The sequence below is a fragment of the Citrus clementina genome, unplaced genomic scaffold (genome assembly GCF_000493195.1).
Source record: "Citrus clementina cultivar Clemenules unplaced genomic scaffold, Citrus_clementina_v1.0 scaffold_8, whole genome shotgun sequence".
NCBI classification, from domain to species: domain Eukaryota; kingdom Viridiplantae; phylum Streptophyta; class Magnoliopsida; order Sapindales; family Rutaceae; genus Citrus; species Citrus x clementina.
The window spans coordinates 17,140,957-17,160,644 of record NW_006262022.1 but is presented as its reverse complement, the minus strand read 5'-3'; the positions used below and the strand labels follow the sequence as shown (position 1 = coordinate 17,160,644).

Here is a 19,688-nt window from a genome sequence, read left to right as displayed (position 1 = left end):
CAACCTGTAACAACGCCATAACCAAAACACAATTATGCAGATGATTTAATCCCCAGTTTCACAATCTGTTCGATTACATATCGGTTAATGCACTTTACATGTGGCAATGTATAATAGCACATACTTTACTATTTCAAACAACAAAATTTAAAAGCATAAACAATTGCACATTGGCGGGGACTTATCAGCTTACTAGGTCCTCCTTAAATACCACCAAAAGTACATCACAACCACTCCTCTTGCCAAAAGGTTTGCCACGATGATCCCAATAAACCACGACGCAATGTGCCACGGACGCAAACGAAACTCTGTTGTCCTATCATGAACGTAGTCACGCACACTGGCCCACTCCTCATTATCCAGCGTCCACCACTGAAAGAACTTACATGTGTCACAGCAAAATAAAAGGCGCCTTGGGTTCTTAGGTGACTCTGAGATGCGTATTGCAGCTCGTCGACGCTCATGACAGTTGCAGTATCAATTTTTTAGTTGAATCCATTTACCCCGGCTCCCACTCCCATTGCTGGTGTAAATACTCGCACATGATGCCATTTATTCTTCTTAAATCGAAATTCCCATGAAGATATCTCAAGCAAGATCGTATAAAGAAGGAAAAGCAATATATAAGTGGTGAAGGTGCTTTACGGAATGTTATCATATGGTCCCCAACGGTAATAAAAGAAACGGTAACTTTAAGTCAACCGAGGGGATGCACAACAAATTATTCCACTCATCCCTTATAGGCGTGCAGTTGCTGTCAATTAATTTGACCAATAGCTACAACGTGGCACCCATATTAATGACAATAAATGCAAAATAGGCGAAGACGAACAACGATTTAATGTATGCGCCGTTTGTGCAGCTGGTATACCCCTGGGAAATTTCCACGCACCTTCTCCATTGCCCAAAAGCATTAAATAACTGCTGCAAGATTTGAATATACTATCACATGTCTCCGAGATTGACAGGTGCGACACCCAATGCACTGTCAATTATTTTATTGAAACCCGATGACTGTATTGGTCAGCAAATCACTGGAAAGTACTTCGTTGTCAGTGTTTGTACACGCCAATGACAACGACATCATCCCTCAACTGTTGCCCTCCCCGAAATCCACAATCCATGCTTTAATTACTTCGAAGATTTAGTAGGACGGAAGGATCTACTACTGTCATTTATTTGTCATTGCCGATGTGACAGTCGCAGTCGCGATGCAAGCAATTACCCCCAAATCGGTCAATCTTGGTTGAAGTGTTATCAGTGCTCGGTAACTGTGTGGGAGACTTCTGGGCGAAGCATCGTACACCCCGACCGTTACAACCTTTCCCCTCCCCTGGGAATCATAATTAAGAAGAGATATTTCCAATAAAGTTACATTTAATGTAGGTAATGGTCGGCCTATGAAATATCATGCACGACCCTGTTATCTAATGTATTTCTTTTTATTCCACACTACTATAAACAATTTGAATGGTCATATTTCGTTCAACTACTTATACTGAATAATATTTTATTGAAATCCTATAGTATCAATTGGCACCCATACTTATAAATAATGAAAAAAGCCTCCAGTTTAAAAAATTTAAAACTATTGAACTTTTTTAATAATTATAATTATAATTATATTTTCATATAAAATTAAATTTTTTTGTAAAAATTAATTTGTTATTAATAATTTCCAAGAATTAAATGCATTATAACTAATTAATGTATTATTAATAAATAATTAAAGATTTTTATTAACTTGTTTATAATGTACAATTAATAATTAAATTGTGAACAGTAATTACATCACTATTGACAATTATAAAGTAAATTATTAATTATGAGTAAAATTATTTTTACATTTTATAGTAAGTTGTTAGAAATTTATTATATGTGATGTTCATTCTAACAGAAAATGAACACATAAATAGTAATACATAAACTTCTAATAACGCTTTCTCAAGTTTAAGTAAATACCAAAACCACATCAATTGTGGGGAAATGAAAAACATGGAGTAAAACGAAAAATAACGAAATTGTCAATAGTTCGAGGACTGGACCAATCATTTATGGTATTTACGAAAACTGTCCCTGCAGCCGTAATTGCACAAAGGGGCCCGTCATTTATGAAGTGTGTGTGTAACCGGCCGGGGGGTACTAGTGGAAAGCAAAATATATTGTGTTTGCCAGAAAAAGTCATCATTTGTTTCGATTACTGCATAGCAACGTTTCAAACCACAAAAATCGTACTCAACCGGGTTTTATAGTATTTACGGAAACAACAGTATGACCGATTCCACACCGGCAGAGGGTCCTCTCTTTACTTTCGTCCTCGAGTACATGGGGTCGGGCATGATGATTCAAACAGTTAGGCCAACGACATATACTGTTGAACGTCTGTGCAACATTGCAGCGCTGGTGCTCCAGAAGAAGGAGTCTCCAAAGATTCATAGATTCCACCCCAAAGCAGTCCTTCCGTGGGGTGGTCATGTCGTGGAAGTCAATGGAGACGAATCACTTAAGAATATTATTAGACAGTGCATCACCAATGGCGAGTACAATGTCCGTCTTGTTGTAATGTTTGATGGAGAGGAATCACAAGTGGCGACATTTGATACCCCCACAAGAATTTTGGGGGTAGGAGACCAAGTCCCCAGCGTATGTGTCGGCCGGGAGCACAAACTAGAAGAAGGTATCGCCACGAAAGGTCAACAACCGACGGGAAAAAGGCGCGACGGTGGTGGGTCCAAGCGAATTTACAGGTGCAGCATATGCAGTGGAGACAGCCATGGGAAGCGGACCTGCAAGGTTGTAAGAACATTACCACCCGTGGCCCCATCGAATAGTCAGGTTGTGGTCTTTATTTTTATAATGTATTAAAAATTTCCTTCATCAACGCACTGGTCATAGTTAATTAAGCATATATCTGCATGATCACTATTATCAACATTTTTTGGGAAGTTCATAATGTTTGTGATGCTTATCTGTCCATTTACATAGGAACGACATTTATGTAATCCGACCGAGGACGAAGATTTCGCAACGAACGAGGATAACGACAGTGGGAGTTCGGCCGATAGTGGCTATACAGTTGTAATTATGTAGTCAATCTTTGCGTTGGTTGTTACTCTGTTTGTGTAGTAGGTTCGTAGGACCGGACCCGAAGCACTCCATTTATATATAGACAATATAAAGTTGTCCCTTTGTGTGGTACCTGCACTGCTTTTGTCATGGTCTGTGTAAATTGTTTTCTTGAACTGATACACATTTGTGTGGTTAATACTAAGTTGCATATCATCTCATGTAATATGTCGGTTGGCAACTATATTGCTCTCCATGGACTCCCTAAGGCAACATATATCACCAAAAAAACCAAACATATCAAGTGGGTTTATGTATTTTACAACAGAACGAATTAACAATTTTCTCTATTTTCGGTGTATGATGCATCAGGTAAAAAGGTTAAACAAAACTGGAGTCAGACAAGATAACAAAATATGACGAAGTGGAACCCTTTTAGGGTTACCTCTCCACGTAAATGGTGCACGCCACGCACACCGTCACATCTTACTGAAAGCAACCATATGCGAATCTCTGATTAAAACAGTCAACATGTCCGTGCAGCTACTGTGTTAGTGAAATACGTAATGTGCATTTGGAAGGACGTAGTAAGCTGAAAATACGTTGGAAGTTAAATCACACTGATCGGTGCAGGTAAAATGTTACACATTAATTGAAAACAAACTTTGATCCGTTCAGTCGATTACAAATAAAGATTGTTAATGAAGGGGGTGTCCAGCAGTGTAATATCAATGAAGCAATTGCAGTAGCGTTGGTGAAGGTTGGTTTACCCCATATGCAAATGCAAATATGTCAACGGATAATTTTATTTGAAGATATAATGAACATGAGTGTAAAAGGAATCCTGAATTGCAATTGAAATGTGAGTCTTCCCAAAAGGTTGGATACATTACCATTGGGTACTCGAGTTGTGAAAAGTTGAAGTTGGTAACTGGCACACTGAAATTTTAGAGAGATTCATGTTCATTCTGCAAACGACATGTTGCAAACGGGGCCAATGCGGGGCCCGTTTGCATTGGATATATAGGTTACGACAATAATGAGCCTTTCATATGAATGGATAATTTAATTTCAGGTCAACTACGACCAATTAGTAAATAACCTCGCGATACACCAATGAAGTAGTCAAAATCGCGTAACTGTAACAGTAGCATTTAAACTTTTTAAACATACATAAAAGGGCGGGAGAACCAGGGATCTCGTTATACCTTGGAGGGAAAAATAAGTGACAGGAACCTTCCGAGAAGATGCAACGTTATTGGAATGTTGAATCGGGGATGACTTCCTGTCGTTACGTACAGAGGGCGCTGAAAGAAATATGTCATGAGTGTTTTGTTTTAGTGAGACAGAATACCATGTCTGAATCATACAAAGAAACGGAAGCTGGGGACTATTTCAGTTCGCTGATTACTGCAGACATATACGGCGAAGACGACTTTAATACAGCGAATTCCAGTCCGGTCAGAACTGACGATGAAGGTGAAGGACCCTCGGAAGACGACCCCCACCTTACCGTGGACCAGGTGACCACTGCAGAATGCATCAACATCAACAATGACAGACAATTCCCCCAATCCGTAGCTGCAGGTTCGAATAACGGGACAACCATTCCGCCAATGTTAGAAAAGGAATTCGGCAGTGAAGAGGAAGTTGAAATATGTTTCCGGGAATACGCGCGCACAAAAGGATTTGGCATACGAAAACACAATAAACGAAGAAACGTTCAAGGAAAATCACTCATATTGCATGGGTGTGTAGTCAAGAGGGGTTCAGACATCGAAAGCACCTCGAAAACAAAAGAAGGATAAGGGAAGCAAGGCCCATGACACGAACAGGTTGTAGGGCACAATTTCGCATAAATTTCAACGAACAAACGAGGCGATGGACATGCAGCTATTTCCAGGGCAACCACAATCACGAACTAACCCCCCCAAAGCTTGTGCATCACATACGGTCCCATAGAAGAGTAACAAAACTAGACTTGGTAGCGGCATCGTCACTTCAGCAAGTGGGTGTAAAACCCTATCAGATACACGAGTTCATGGTGCATAGATCTGGGGGTTACGACAAAGTTGGGTATAATAGGAGGGATATGCAAAATAGGCTCTATTCGAAGAGACGGCAGGAATTAAAAGAGTCAGATGCAGTTACATGCCTATCATATCTAGATGGGAAGAAGAGCTCCGATCCGTCTTTCTTTTATAACTTTACAGTTACAAGCTCAAATCGACTAGGGGACTTGTTTTGGTGCGACGGGGGATCTTGTGCTGATTATGCATTGTTTGGGGATGTAATAGCATTCGACGCAACGTACAAAACAAATGCGTATCAGAAACCTTTTGTCGTTATTTTGGGGATCAATCATCATAGGCGGACAATAGTGTTCGGATTTGCTTTATTAGCGGATGAAATTGAACACACATACACATGGCTATTAGAATCATTTATATTGGCAATGAATAACAAGCAGCCGAAGACAGTCATTACAGATGGGGACAGAGCAATGCGAAATGCAATTAGCAAGATTTTTCCACAAGCGTGCCACCGATTATGCTGCTGGCATTTGGCTCGGAATGCACAGACCAATGTAAACAACACTGATTTCACTAGAGAATTTCGGCGGTGTATGCTGAATGGATATACGGAGGATGAATTTAATGAAAAATGGAAACACATAGTAGACACACACCACGTAGGGATGAATGATTGGGTTCAGAAGATGTATGATGACAGACATATGTGGGCTGATGCATATTTGCGAGGTAAGTTTTTCGGTGGAATGAGGAGCACTCAGAGATTAGAGGGAATGAATGCATATTTAAACCACTCTGTGAATAGAAGGCTTTGATTGGTTGAATTTGTTAAACAAATGGATCGAGTTATGGATAGGCACAGAGAGGGGGAGGGAAAGGATGACTTTAACAGTTGTGAGGGCTGTCCGGTACTAATAACCCACCTGAAGGTGTATGAACAGCAGGCAGCCGAGAAGTACACGCGTGCCATATTTCGTTTGGTTCGAGAAGAGATTGAGAAGGAAGGGATGCTTACTGCAGTACTATGTGACCGAGATATAGGCTGTACTACATACAGAGTTAGACAATTTGGTGTTTCTGGAAAACATTTCCAAGTAGTGGTAAATGAAACGACAAAAACTTTATCCTGCAGCTGCAAGTGCTTGGAGACACTTGGAATTCCATGTTCGCACTGTTTTATTGTGATGAAAGCTGAAAATATCACAGAAATTCCACCTGCAATGATTTTGTCTCGATGGAGTATGACTGCAAAGTATGCAGTTCAGTCTCCATCGGAGACAAGTTTACAGTGTTTGCATTACATGACACAGGAAGCTCGCGTAAGCATGATTTATGCATCATACGGGAGTTTTCTTCGATATGCTGCATCCAGTGTTGCCGCATACAATGAAGCAATATCAGATATTCATAATTTGATGTTAAGATTAGAGGCAATGTCTCAGGGAGAGCAATCGACAAGGGAAGCTTTCCATAGCACAGAAACAGTGGTGCGAAACCCGGAGGTTATTTTGACAAAATGCTTGGTTAAAAGACAAAAGAACACACAGGGGCAAAAGGGAAAGTGCAGCAGATGTGGTGGACGAGGCCACAATGTTCGAAAGTGCAAGTAAAAAGGTGAGACAGAACAACGGTTCAATGACTCAACAGCACAAACCGTGGACTTGGGTTGCGATAGCAACGTTCAACCAAGAAATGGGGTATGTGGATCAAGTACATCCCCCATATTACAACAACCAACGGACTCGAGGAACGTTGTCACGGCGCAACAAAGCAGTCAGCATAATCTACCATTCATGCCTGATGTACCTGCATGGCAGAACCAACGTCCACCCACCTGGGACAGTGACTCAACAAACCAGGCCTGAACAGAAGCACCCTCCCAAGTCAATTAAACAACATTGGAACCTCATCATATGCGCCCACCACTTTTGGTGACTATCAGTACATGTAACACAAATTAGTTGGGTAGAGGACCCTACCTCTAGTTACTTGTATACAGCCAAAGCTCAGGTGTAAAGATACACTATCCATTAATTTTGGTTGCATAATACCAGACTACTGTCACATATTGAATGGTAATATGTTCCATTTCCGATCAAATATTGATTAATTACCACTTAATCTACCAATAGCGCTTAACATTGTTTCCCAATAAATACCATAATGGGATGGATGTGAAGTCGTAAGAAGGTCCACTGTATGTTTGTGGATGGCATTCGTGATCAATTGATTTAAGAAAGCACGGCCATCAAGGAACAAAACAGCTAATTTCTGACAGCACATATGCGCAATCGACAGCGACGACCCAGGCCTTTCGAATGTTTCCATTTACAATTATTGATATGAAACCTATTATTGCATTACATAAACCACCAATACATGAAAAAAGTTTCAGTTTAAACGACAAATCATTTCAACGTTACAACATATAACCAAACATAATCGATATGCAAAATCTGTGAGGGTGCAAGAAAAGTTGTACTGTCGTAAACACACCCATCAAATGGAATTGAATGTCAGAAAGCGTATACATGTAAGCAGATAATGCAATAAACAGACAGGTAACTATGCATAGGTAGCTAATGCCTCCGACCGTGGCTCATACGGCTGGACTTCCTAAGCTGCCACAACCGCCTTTCCGCAATAGCCTTATTCACACAATGCGTTGCATCATCGAGATCCTGTTGATGCTTCTGAGCGCTTGCGCGAACTTTATCCTTTAAGTTGTTAAAGCTGTAGGTGATAAGGTCGACCACAATGCGTGCCCTCTCACAATCGGAATGAAACTTGATCTAAACATGTTCAATACACACATTATTTTCAGTGCATAGCACATGTATAATAACAAGTGCACAGTACTAGTATCAAAGATTGACACATATAACTATCGAAAATAACAAATGGAAAACATTACCTCTGTCTCAATAAGGCATGACCACATTTGATGCCTCTCTATCATCAACATAACATATAGCGCACCATCATGTTCATTTACTATACTTGGCTCTCTTGTACAAAACTCAATCGCGAAATCCCTGATGTTTAATGCAGCGGAGATACGGGTTGTCGCCCCTTGATGCAACAATATCTCAATTGATCGTAACTGCAATACAAGAATCACTACAAAGGTTTCAGTGTGCACTTTTGCACAACTATGTGGCATAAGTCGTCATTCCCTAAGAACAATAATTGCTTTAATAATTTTCCCCGGTAATACGTAACTACCCTTGCAATTAACAAAACATAACTCACCACGTGTTTACATTCTTCAATGGCCAAATCTGAAGTCGTTGCACTAGGGAGTGGATCCCACACCTCGACTCGCGTTTCATCAATAATTACAACCAAGACGTACCAATGCACAAACCTGTTGCTGACCGGGACAAATATCTACACAGGTTTGCACAATAACAAGGAATACGAGTTACGGAACAACAAACCACTAAGTGTACCCATGCCTACACGTAACAAAAGTATTATGCCCACCTTTTTACAACAACCAAAATTCGCCACAACAAATTTACCATTCAAAAAGTGAGCAGATGGAAACATAAGATGCGTGCACTGGCCATCAACACAATCCTGCAACTGTTTGATTTATCCTCCATCTATGTTATAATGGACGAACTAAACTTTCTATAACATACAATGAGTACACAGTTAGAAAAATAATGTTTCATATGAAGTTAGGAAAAAAATTTTCATATATTTTGTCACGAACTTCTACACCTGGACACATACAATACATTTTGCTACACTCGCAGTTATGTGTTCAGCTGTTATTAAAAGAAACTATCAACATCACAGAGTCGCAGAAACGACTTACGCCATTAAAAGCTGACAGGAAAAGGCTGAACGTACTGTCGCCAACCTTCTCCCTCCCCTGTGCTGAAAGCCATTCCGAAAATGCGCAAACAATCTGAAAATGAAATGTTCACCAAACTTAGACTTTTACATGGCCACTAAGTAAAACCTCAGTGTACACTTTTTTATGACAACTGATATTCAAAACAATAAATTATTAACACCAACATCAATGCAGCATTGTGAACGAGTTATATCTCCACCTTCAAATTTATCATACTTCTGGGAGTTAGAGACATAATATCGTTTCGAGTTATCTCATTCAACTTTGTTTGGAAAAGCATCTCCCTGCCACATTAAAAGCAACCTCGACAGGCATTAGTGCTATAACTGAATCATCCGTCAACTTTGTCCTATCTACATTTTAAGCTACTAAAGAATCCAAGATTTACACTTTTTTCCTACATCACGGTCGCGGTTGGGTAAAATTTCCAATTATCTCACCCTTTGTTAAGATTTTCATCCATGCAGAATGTTATCAACTCTCCGCATCCATATCAAAAGGCCTTGGCATAAGATAAGGTCCGACTCGATAATGTGATCTTTCAGGATAATTCTTAAACACTTCCAACTCACCATGCACTCTCCCGCCACACTTTCCATTACACACATGCACATCTGCCAGCCGTTTACTTCGCATACCAGATTGTAGCCTACCAACACACCCCTGCAATAACTGGTCCGGCAAATCATTCGCAAGTAATCAAACAAAACACACACCACGTTAATGATAAACGAACTAATCATATCGATTCATTTACAAAAATTTTGCATTTCTTACATAAAAACCACCTTATTTTGCTCATTACGGTGTAACTTCTCAACACATACTGCAGGCATCCAGGTCTCGATATCACTATGTCGCAGATGTACACAATCCATATCTTCTTTACTCTTACTATCTTCTTTTCCATTGATTTCGTTATGTGTATCTACACGGCCACTAGTTCCACTGCAAGAGGGCTCATAATTGAGGCAGCAATTGCATGCTTTCTCGCAATCGATTCTCTCACTGGAGTCCTTCTCCATTTCCTTATTGCACTGGGGACTGCGGTACACTCTCTGCTTCTTCATAGACATATCAGATGATCCTCCATGCGATTTTGACATTAACGCCGGAATTTCTAAATAACTAATCATATTCGCCTTTTTCATTCCTGAGACAGTTTCCGTGTCTCCACTTTCCACATCACAATTTTCCTCTTCTGCAGCCTTACTTGATCCATCCTCACATCTATTATCACATTTCATTGCTGCAGTTGATACCTGTATCTGCTAAAACAAAGTAATAAGTACAAATCTATTTTCGGCCCGCACAAACAATTTTATATGTAACCATCAAGTTTAATAAAATGGACCATCGCTCCTGCTAATTGTACCACGTAGTCCCTTTAAATAAAGTAATTTTCCATTAACTTATTCGCACTTATTACGTATCATCCTTCAACTTTTGTAATAATTTACCTCAGTGCTGCCATAACCTCCTTTATGCTCTATCCATTTCATTAACCGTTTTATCTCGTCTGTGATCCACACAGCCAGCGGACACATCGACCTATCCCTCCTTACTTTTGCATACAATATTGAATTCAAGTACAACATCTGAAAAAAGGAAAACACATTATTGCCAATACACATTTCAACCACAAACTCGTTTATTTAAGCATACAGTTTTCGAAACATATTTTCAATTCCAAAGTTAACCAAGTACGCATAAATTCTTCAGATTATTCAATAATGTTTCTCCACCCAATATGTCCTTTGCTGAACAGCTGCATTAACAGTGCCACTCATCATGCAGTTATTCTTTGACATTGTTACCAAAGATTCTTATCAATGAAACAATAACAACTACAGTTTTCCAATTACATGACGTGAACATGTCGGTTATTTTTGGTCATTTACATATATTCTCTTAATACAACGAATATTGTTTTTACCTGCGGTAAATTTTAACAGTCAATCATTCCATGCTGCAATATTACCTCCAAATATAGAAGACATCCTCCTATGTATGCCAAATTCTCTTCTTTATACCTAGTAATGCCTTGAATAAATCTATGAAAACAAAATGTGGCCCAATTCCTCTTTTGTATGCTCTTCGCGTCCTTTAACGAAAACAAGAAACCAGAACTTATATGTACTCCACCAAGGGGACATAAGACTGTACACAGAGCAAACAACATAAAAATCACTTTGAATCTATCGTCGGCTGCCGTTAAATTACTCAATATTTCCTCCAAGTCCTTGATGTTAATTCCTCTGGATGATGCACGTAACAATTTTAAATCTGATTCCACTTTTGTATTCTCACCCTCTAATACAATAGGCATCCCCCTATCCTTTAATCCCATTATCTGCCTAAAACTATTAGCGCTAAGCTCTACATCGATGCCATTCAAAACTAGAACACACCTAGCTATATCAATCCTCTCTACTAACCATCTGCATAGCTTCCTTTTCAGCCTACCACTGTTCAAGTTCAGCAGACTCCCCAAACCCATTTCACAAACTGCTGCTCTTTATTCGTCAGACAAATTCGAAACAGCTGCAGCTAATCTATCTGGGGCACATCGTGTGAAGAAATTGTTCCTCGCTTCCCCTTTTCTTGGTTGTTCGACTTGAACTTTGTACTTCCATTTTCTCTCCGGAGGCAAACTTTTAAATGTTGTCGCTATCTTCCTTCGAACCTACAAGGCAGTTCATTGTAACACAACGACATAAACCTTATTCTCACATCTCTCTTACTACCATTTACAATATCTTATTAAAATTTCACACACCTCTTTTGTAATGCGCGCACTTGCATTTTTTTCCTTCATTTGCCGGACGGTTTCACCACTAAAAATAACTCAAGTCATTTCATATTACTTTAATTGCATCCTCATATTCCAAACATTATTTTTTCATGCAGCATAAATACTTACAAATAGCTTATGAATCCATAATTACTATTACAAGCAATTAGTGGATTGCCTTCTGTACCTCCATTGCAATTGTTTCCATCGCAACCTTTCCGCTTGCGATCCCCCTCTGCCTCCATTGCTGTAATCAAATTAAACATTAATTTGTTATTACAAATCTCGCATTCACTCAATCATTTGCTGCAAACCTTTTTGCTCTCGGAAGCCAATTTCCATTATCAACTCTTTCACAACAAATTACAAGTTTATTTACACCAATTACCTGCTACGTCTGCTTTGAATGGCACAACAATAAATTTATATTAACTATGTCTACAGATATGCCTGTTTCGTAAGCTTTCACTATCGCTCCCTATGCGTCGCAGCTCCTGCTACCATCACAAATTCACCCTCGATTTCGCAACGCTCAGGCACCATTTCGCAACGGTGACATTCATCCAGGACTTCCCCTCCTCCCTTTGCAACTGAAATTGCGATTTTCACCTTTCAATTTCGTTCTCTGCACACTAGGTATAAACTCAACAGGCGATCGATTCAAAAACAAATGAACGATTGGATTACAATGTTTCACAACCCATGTTCATATACGATTCATCAAATGTTTTCTCCCCAACAAGTACCTATCTCCTTCGATTGATTTCCACATCAACACAAATCAATTGAACCCTAATTTGTTTTCGAAATTCTAAAATACAACCGTTGTTATCCAATGCAAGTTTACCGCCTTCAACAGTTGTCGGTCGTTACCTCACTTATTCGATTTCTATTTTCAACCGTTAGATGGACTCACATTTAATCCAACGGCTTATCCAGATATAGACAAAAACTGTGATACAGTATCACGGTTGTACCGTAATTGGATCCTAATTTGGGGGGGAAAAAAAAAGGTAATTGGGGTTGTTAGATGCCAAAAACCCATCAAAGCCCCATCCCTAACTCGTGGTCTCAGGGAGCCCACATTACTTGGACCACACAACCAAGTTAAGCCCACCCAATTAAAAGGGCATTGTAGTAATTAAGCATTAAATAGGGGTCAACTTGTAAATAAGATTACTTCACAGGACCACAAAATCAAATCCAAATCGCCTCAATTCATATCACACGACGCAAGTATATTTCACTTCCCCTCCGCTCTTCTCATCTCTCGCTCAAAAACCTAAAAACCCTCCAAAAACCAAAAGAGAAAATAATAATAATAATAATAAATAAACCGATTACTTGTTCCTCAGAAGATCACTTCCAGAATCTCTGAGGCCAACAGATTTTATCGTACAAGTATTAGCTCCTCGCTAACTTATGTAAGTGTTCTTCTATAGTTTTATTTTAGGGTTTATTACATGTGGGTCCGGTAATTATTGTGTGTAGTTTTAAATTGAATATCTTTTTAAGTGATTTGGGTGTTTTTATGTTTGACCCATTAATGGGTTCTTGCTATTTTGTGATTTTTTAAATTATTTTATAGTCATAATGTCTTTGTAGTTTTAGGGTTTATATGCTTATGTGCTGGTTTATTGTGTTACTATTTCAAACCCTAAGGTACTCCAGCTCAAACATGTTAATTCCAGGTTAGTGCGGTGCTCTGTTGTTTTCCTTTCTGTTAATTTTTTTTGGGATTATTACTTTTTGAATTGTTTGTAGATTCTATTTTTCTGCGATGCTATGCGTAGTTTATTTTCTTAAGTTAGTGAAGGTTAGGAGAAGTGAATATTGTCCAGTTGGAATCCTGAGTTCTGTTTGTTGGGCATATGTATTGTTGCTTCCGGTGACTAAGAATATTTGATGGCCGGAGTTCAAATATACTAATTGTTAATGCATTTTCTTTTTGAAATAATTTTTGAATCTATGTTTTGTTACAGTGGGGAAATTATGGCTGAAGCTGATCAGGGATTTGTTGAACATGACGGGAACCATGACTTGGAGCAAATACCTGAGAATCAAGAAGTTGAAAATCAAGTTCCTGGGTATGAAGTGCCTGAATATGAAGTACCCGAAGTACCTCAGGAGCAAGTGCCCCAGGAGCAAGTACCTGAGAGTCAAGTAACCAAGGAACAAGTAACTGAGGATCAACTAACTGAGGATCAAGTCCCTGAGGATCATGTACCTGAGGATCATGTACCTGAGGATCATGTACCTGATGATCAAGTACCAGAGGATATAGTACCTGAGGACTCACAGCTTCAAGAAAAACAAGAAAATGAGGTGAATTTGGCAGTTGGAAGCACTGAAAAAAAGTGGCCTGGATGGCCTGGAGAGAGTGTGTTTCGGATGTTGGTTCCTGCACAAAAAGTTGGTAGTATAATTGGCCGCAAAGGAGAATTCATCAAGAAAATAGTTGAGGAGACAAGAGCTCGAATTAAGATACTTGACGGTCCTCCAGGGACGACAGAAAGAGCTGTAAGTTTTCATAATTAATTTCCTTCATGCAGTTTATGTAGAAATAGCTGATATGCGAGTAAGCTAGACCTGCTTACTCTAATTTTTTGTTGGCTGATACCCTCTTTTCTATGAGCTAGCTCCTACTACTTTTTTGGTTTTCCTACTGGTCACAATTGGAGTTTTTTTTAAAAAAAAAAATTCAACATCACTCTTAAACATATGGATTTTAATTGTGTATGTATATTTGTCTTTTGAATTTTTTAAAAGACATGTTAGGTTGTTTGTTGGTTTGACCTTTAATGTGAAAATAACATATTACGCTCAAAAAATTTCAGTCGTTTAGTGCTAGATTGATGTAGAAATGGCTTGAATGAACATACGTGAGAAATGCGAAAGGAAATTGTTGAAAGTTTTATGGTCTCTCATAATTGAGAAAACTCCCTATATGCAGTAGATTTAGTTTGAAATGTTTATCATTATTTGAAATATGGGAAAGACATAAAAGTAAAACTACTGAATGGTTGTCTCCTTGTCAAAGCTAAAAGGTTTCAGAAATTCATTTCTAATCCAAGTTAAAGAACAAAACAAAAGGAAAATTAGGTAATCCTTCATGGAGAAGTTCATGAAGAGAGGAAAAAATGTACCTCTAATCAGTTGGATGTGATTGGAAGACTTTCATGCAATCAAGCAGATGTTTGGTTGTTAGGTGAGCTACAACTTCCATTCTGTCTAAAGTTTTAGAATGATTTATACATTAACTGGTAGCTTGGTTAATTTGTTAATGTCCTGTTATGGAGGAGGATGTTATGCGGCAGATTAATCGCATTGTTATGTAACATTTTGCAATTTCTCTTGAAATAAGGAAAAATGGAAAATGTTACTTTTTGAGACAGAACCGTATCAGACAATTACTCTTGAAACAAAATATAACTAATAAAGAGGACAAGAAGGGAGTGTCTTCTGTAGTAACTAGCAATCCGTAAAAGAAAAATAAAATTCCCTTTACTGCAATAACAAACATTAGTCTGTGCAGGTTCTATTCGCCTCTTTTTAAGGCAACAAATCAAAATAAGATTCCAAACTTGAAGGACCAAAGATCCAGATTGCAGGGATCAGCATTGAGCATTACAAAGTGCTGAAAAGCTGAGTTGAATAAAAATCTACAACCGTACCAAGAAGCCCTCCGCTGTCTCTGGTAACTTCAGAACCTGGATGATTGATGTCTTGCCGCAGATTGTAAAAATCACAAGAGAACCTATTAAAAATAAGCTTTAAAAGAGCACATAAGATCACTGTTAATCTTAAAATTTCTTTTGAAGAGGCCTACTTGTGTTTAAATTATGAACCCCTAAAATCATCTAACTCAATTAAGCAGTTATATTGAAAGACATACAGTAACTTTTGTACGTGTCATTTGTGTTTTTTAACTGAGTAGAATCTCAAATCTTTATTTATCAGCTCATTTAAAAAAGAAAACGAAAAGAAAACCTATGAACTTAGGCTTAATGTGTTGATAAAGTATATCAGGTTAAGGAAAAAATGAAAAAAAATAATTATTCACAATGTGGCAACAAATTTATATTTTGTTTAGTGACTGTGATGGCAAGAAGATGTCATGAGTTGGTAAAACCTAGCTACCAGTAATTTTTGAAATTATAGGGGATGTAACACATAAAATTCAATAGATTAGGAATTCCATTGGATCATTGTTACAACAATAAGCTGGTGAGGAGTTAATTTACTGCTGCATGATTTCTTGGCAAACAAATTGTTATATTTGTTACACAGACAAGAAAGTGGAGTCTTAGGTGATTTGTAATTTTCTTTTAAGTGTTTATTTTTTGTTTCTGTAAGCAAAGAGTTTGATTACCCGACGTTTCTTTAGTTATTTTTTTGTTTTGGTGGGTTCTTGTTTTATTTAAGGTTCTAGGAATTAAGACACGAAATTCGTGCTTTAATGTTTATGCTGATGTTACTGTTTTCCGGTTATGAATAGGTGATGATATCAGCCAAGGAGGAACCTGAGTCTTCTCTTCCTCCTGCTATGGATGGCCTTTTGAGGGTGCACAAACGCATTGTTGACGGTTTGGACAGTGATTCGTCTCATGCTCCTTCTGGAACTGGAGGCAAGGTCTCAACAAAGCTGTTAGTCCCAGCTTCACAAGCTGGAAGTTTAATTGGTAAACAAGGAGGAACAGTCAAATCTATCCAAGAAGCATCTAATTGCATAGTTAGAGTCCTTGGAGCAGGTATTCTTCAACCTCATTCTTACTTCTGACTAGAAGTTACTGTTGGTTCTATTTTGTCATCTTCTCTCATTATGTTCATCTTATTTCATCAATCTGGTGGGAAAATCTCTCCTAAAATTGAGCAGAATAAGCTTACTGCTGTGATGTTCCAGAAGGTTCTATGTTTGATTATCAGATACATGTTTTTTAGATGTGGTTGCCGTTCTTTTGCCTTTTGGAGCCCATTAAATCATTGTTAACATCTAATCAATTGTCTACTGCTATTACATCCAAATTTAAGGTTTTGATTAATCCACCACCTTATCCTAGGATTTTGTAGTTCTCATCGACCATCGCTTGCTATCTCAAAGACATTCCTTGAGAACCTCATATGATAAAGTTCTTATAATTATTCATTAATACGTCTATGTGCTTTATGTATTCCTGATGGTATGCTGTGTATATTTTAAGACTTGTTAAAATGAATTGCTGCAGAAGACCTCCCAGTCTTTGCCCTTCAAGATGATAGGGTTGTTGAAGTGGTAGGAGATGCATCTGGTGTTCACAAAGCTATGGAGCTAATTGGATCTCATCTTAGGAAGTTTTTGGTTGACCGCAGTATAATACCATTATTTGAAATGCATGTAAGTGTAATACCGTGACAATTGCTCCGAAGTAACTAACAAGACCAACTTTATCATATAACATAGTGAAATTCTAAATTGCTATTTTTTCCAACCAGATGCAAATGCCGAATCCTCAAATGGATCACATTCCACCTCCTCAGTCATGGGGTCCACCTCAGGGTCTTCCCCCTAGTGGAGGCCCGGGTTATGGACATAATCCTCAGTACATGCCACCTCCACGGCAAGCCGAGAGTTACTATCCTCCTGCTGACTTGCCACCTCCTATGGAGAAACAGCCTCATCAGGGAATATCTGCCTATGGAAGAGAAGCCCCCGTGAATGTCCATGGATCCTCAAATGCCCAGTCGACACCATCCATGATAACACAGGTTATATTTCTTTTTATTTAGTATAAACACTGAATAATAATTCTGTGCAATCTCTCTGTCTTATCTTTTTGAAGGAGAATATTGATTCCTTCTTTAGTTAAGAGAATAGCACTCTTTCCCCAATTTTATAAATGAGTCCCTGCAAACCAAATATAGCAGGCAAGCCTAAGAACAAATGAGAACATATAAGCTTATGAATCGAAGAGGTGATCGATAGTTGAACCGAGGGCCCCTTTGATTTCCAAAATGTGGTGCCTTGGCTTGTTATTACCGCCTGGGTATGAATATGTCATGCTAATTATCGCTGGATTTTTACATTGAAATTATAGGATGTGATCTGCTGTATACTGCTTACTTTATTTTATTTTATTTTATTTGTTTTAGTATACTCTCTTTCAGGGTTCTGTTAATCAAAAATGCATTTGGTTGTAATTCTTCAATGCATTATGCATTATAATGTAAACACTACGCTGCAAGTTCACTGCAGCCTAGATAAAACTTATCGTTGGCTGCATTTGCGGTTTATTTGTAATTCTTCAATGCATTATGCATTATAATTTAAATACTATGCTGCCAGTTGACTGCAGCCTAGATGAAACTTATCTTTGGCTGCATTTGCGGTTTATATAATCATAATCTTGGGCCAACCCAATAAACTTTTTCTTTTAATTTTTCCAGACATCTGAATGGTGGTTTTCATGTGATTATTCAGGTCACTCAGCAAATGCAAATTCCACTTTCTTATGCTGATGCTGTTATTGGGACAGCTGGTGCAAGTATAAGCTACATTCGACGTTCAAGTGGAGCAACTGTGACAATACAAGAGACCAGAGGCGTTCCAGGGGAGATGACAGTTGAAATTAGTGGAACTGCTTCTCAAGTCCAGACTGCTCAGCAGCTAATTCAGGCAATGTTCCTTGTCTTGAATTTGAACTGATTTTACTATATCTGTTTCTCTGTTAAATTATTTTCCAAAAAAAACTCTGAACTGGATATTCTGCTTTTTATGTCTGTTAGTGGCTTATTTTGTTTTTCCTGTGTATCATATTGCGTGTGAATTTTCAGTTTGTAGTGCGTCCACTACATATCCTTCTTAAATCTAATTTTCATTATCCTCGAGAAGTCTTTTACCCAGCTATATGTTCTAATTCTGCTACGTCTGGAAATAGGATTTGGAAAAGTTAATGCTCAATGTATGGGAATATTTACATTCTTTGAGTTGTACGTTGATGGGAGTGTAATTGGACACCTATTACACATAACAGTTCCGTATACTAGAAATAGGAATTACCCGTTGTGAGTGCTAGTTGGTTTAACTGGTACAACCTCTTAAAAAGTGTTGCAAGAGGTTTTGGGAGTGCTTTAGATCTGGTTCGGCCTGGTAGCTGCTCTTTAGTTTTCCTTTGGGATTGCTGCAGTCTATTTTTAACCTATCAGAGGCTGACAGTTTGATGACATTTGATCCTTAGGACTGAAGCACAATTTAGCACTTATTGTAATCCTTTTTTTTTCTTCCTTTAGTTGTTGGCTGAGTGAAATTTATATTTCTTAATGGACACACATTCAGCGTGTTTTCCCACACTCTCACGACATTTCGTTATGGTCTGATATGAAGATATATCAAAATGAACAATATAGAGATATTATCTTCTTTTCAGTGTGAATATTATGACTGCTGTTTTTCATGTAGCCTTTATAGCGTTCTTGTGCTCACGCTTTTTGGATTTTAAGCTGATAGTACTCTTTTTATCTTATGGCAGAATTTCATGGCTGAAGCTGCAGCTCCATCACAGGCACAAATGGGTGCGTCTGCAGACCAAGGTTATAACCCATATGCATCAATGTATGGATCACCCCCTTCTAATCCAGGACATGCAGGCCATGCTGGAGGCTACGGCTCTGTCTATGGCTCGAACTATGGTTACTAAGCAGGGGATGTTGAGTTAATTTTTCATCATTGAGACCTAAATTTCTAGAAAATGTAGCTGGTATATTACTGAAGTTCTCTGTTTAAGAAGAGTTTGATGTTGTACGCTGCTCTATCAAACTATCCTAAACAGTCATTAGGCTAACAGTTGAGCCGGCGAATATTTTGGTTATTAGTTAAACTCTAGTTCATTGTTGCTTCACATTCCTTTGTTCACCCAACAGCATTTTATGAATTGCCTTGTTCTTACGAGAT

At 38.4% G+C, this 19,688-nt stretch overlaps 3 protein-coding genes across 4 annotated transcripts; all 3 read left to right on the top strand.

Annotated features, from left to right (window-relative positions):
* The first annotated feature begins 5,107 nt into the window (after positions 1 to 5,107).
* On the top strand, positions 5,108 to 5,914 carry LOC112096427 (protein FAR1-RELATED SEQUENCE 5-like). Its single transcript, XM_024179852.1, has one exon. The coding sequence runs from the start codon at positions 5,108 to 5,110 to the stop codon at positions 5,912 to 5,914; it is 807 nt and encodes a 268-aa protein (XP_024035620.1).
* A 21-nt stretch (positions 5,915 to 5,935) lies between these two features.
* On the top strand, positions 5,936 to 6,709 carry LOC112096426 (protein FAR1-RELATED SEQUENCE 9-like). Its single transcript, XM_024179851.1, has one exon. It carries the CDS (start codon positions 5,936 to 5,938, stop codon positions 6,707 to 6,709), a length of 774 nt encoding a protein of 257 aa, XP_024035619.1.
* Positions 6,710 to 12,982: 6,273 nt separating this feature from the next.
* Positions 12,983 to 19,688, top strand: LOC18034579 (flowering locus K homology domain). Of its 2 annotated transcripts, none has more exons than XM_024179666.1 (7): positions 12,983 to 13,185; positions 13,744 to 14,281; positions 16,260 to 16,512; positions 16,990 to 17,135; positions 17,234 to 17,506; positions 18,219 to 18,413; positions 19,267 to 19,688. In XM_024179666.1, the coding sequence occupies exons 2-7, from the start codon at positions 13,754 to 13,756 to the stop codon at positions 19,432 to 19,434; spliced, it is 1,563 nt and encodes a 520-aa protein (XP_024035434.1). In that variant the 5' UTR covers positions 12,983 to 13,185; positions 13,744 to 13,753; the 3' UTR covers positions 19,435 to 19,688. The 2 variants fall into 2 exon arrangements, with proteins under 2 accessions (XP_024035434.1, XP_006423978.1); XM_006423915.2 differs by having other exon boundaries at positions 16,987 to 17,135.

Coding starts and splice junctions, on each gene's coding strand:
- LOC112096427 (XM_024179852.1), top strand. CDS start 5,108: ATGGTGCATAGATCTGGGGGTTACGACAAAGTTGGGTATAATAGGAGG.
- LOC112096426 (XM_024179851.1), top strand. CDS start 5,936: ATGGATCGAGTTATGGATAGGCACAGAGAGGGGGAGGGAAAGGATGAC.
- LOC18034579 (XM_006423915.2), top strand. CDS start 13,754: ATGGCTGAAGCTGATCAGGGATTTGTTGAACATGACGGGAACCATGAC. Junction 14,282..16,259: donor CAGGGACGACAGAAAGAGCT/GTAAGTTTTCAT, acceptor GGTTATGAATAG/GTGATGATATCAGCCAAGGA. Junction 17,136..17,233: donor TACCATTATTTGAAATGCAT/GTAAGTGTAATA, acceptor TTTTCCAACCAG/ATGCAAATGCCGAATCCTCA.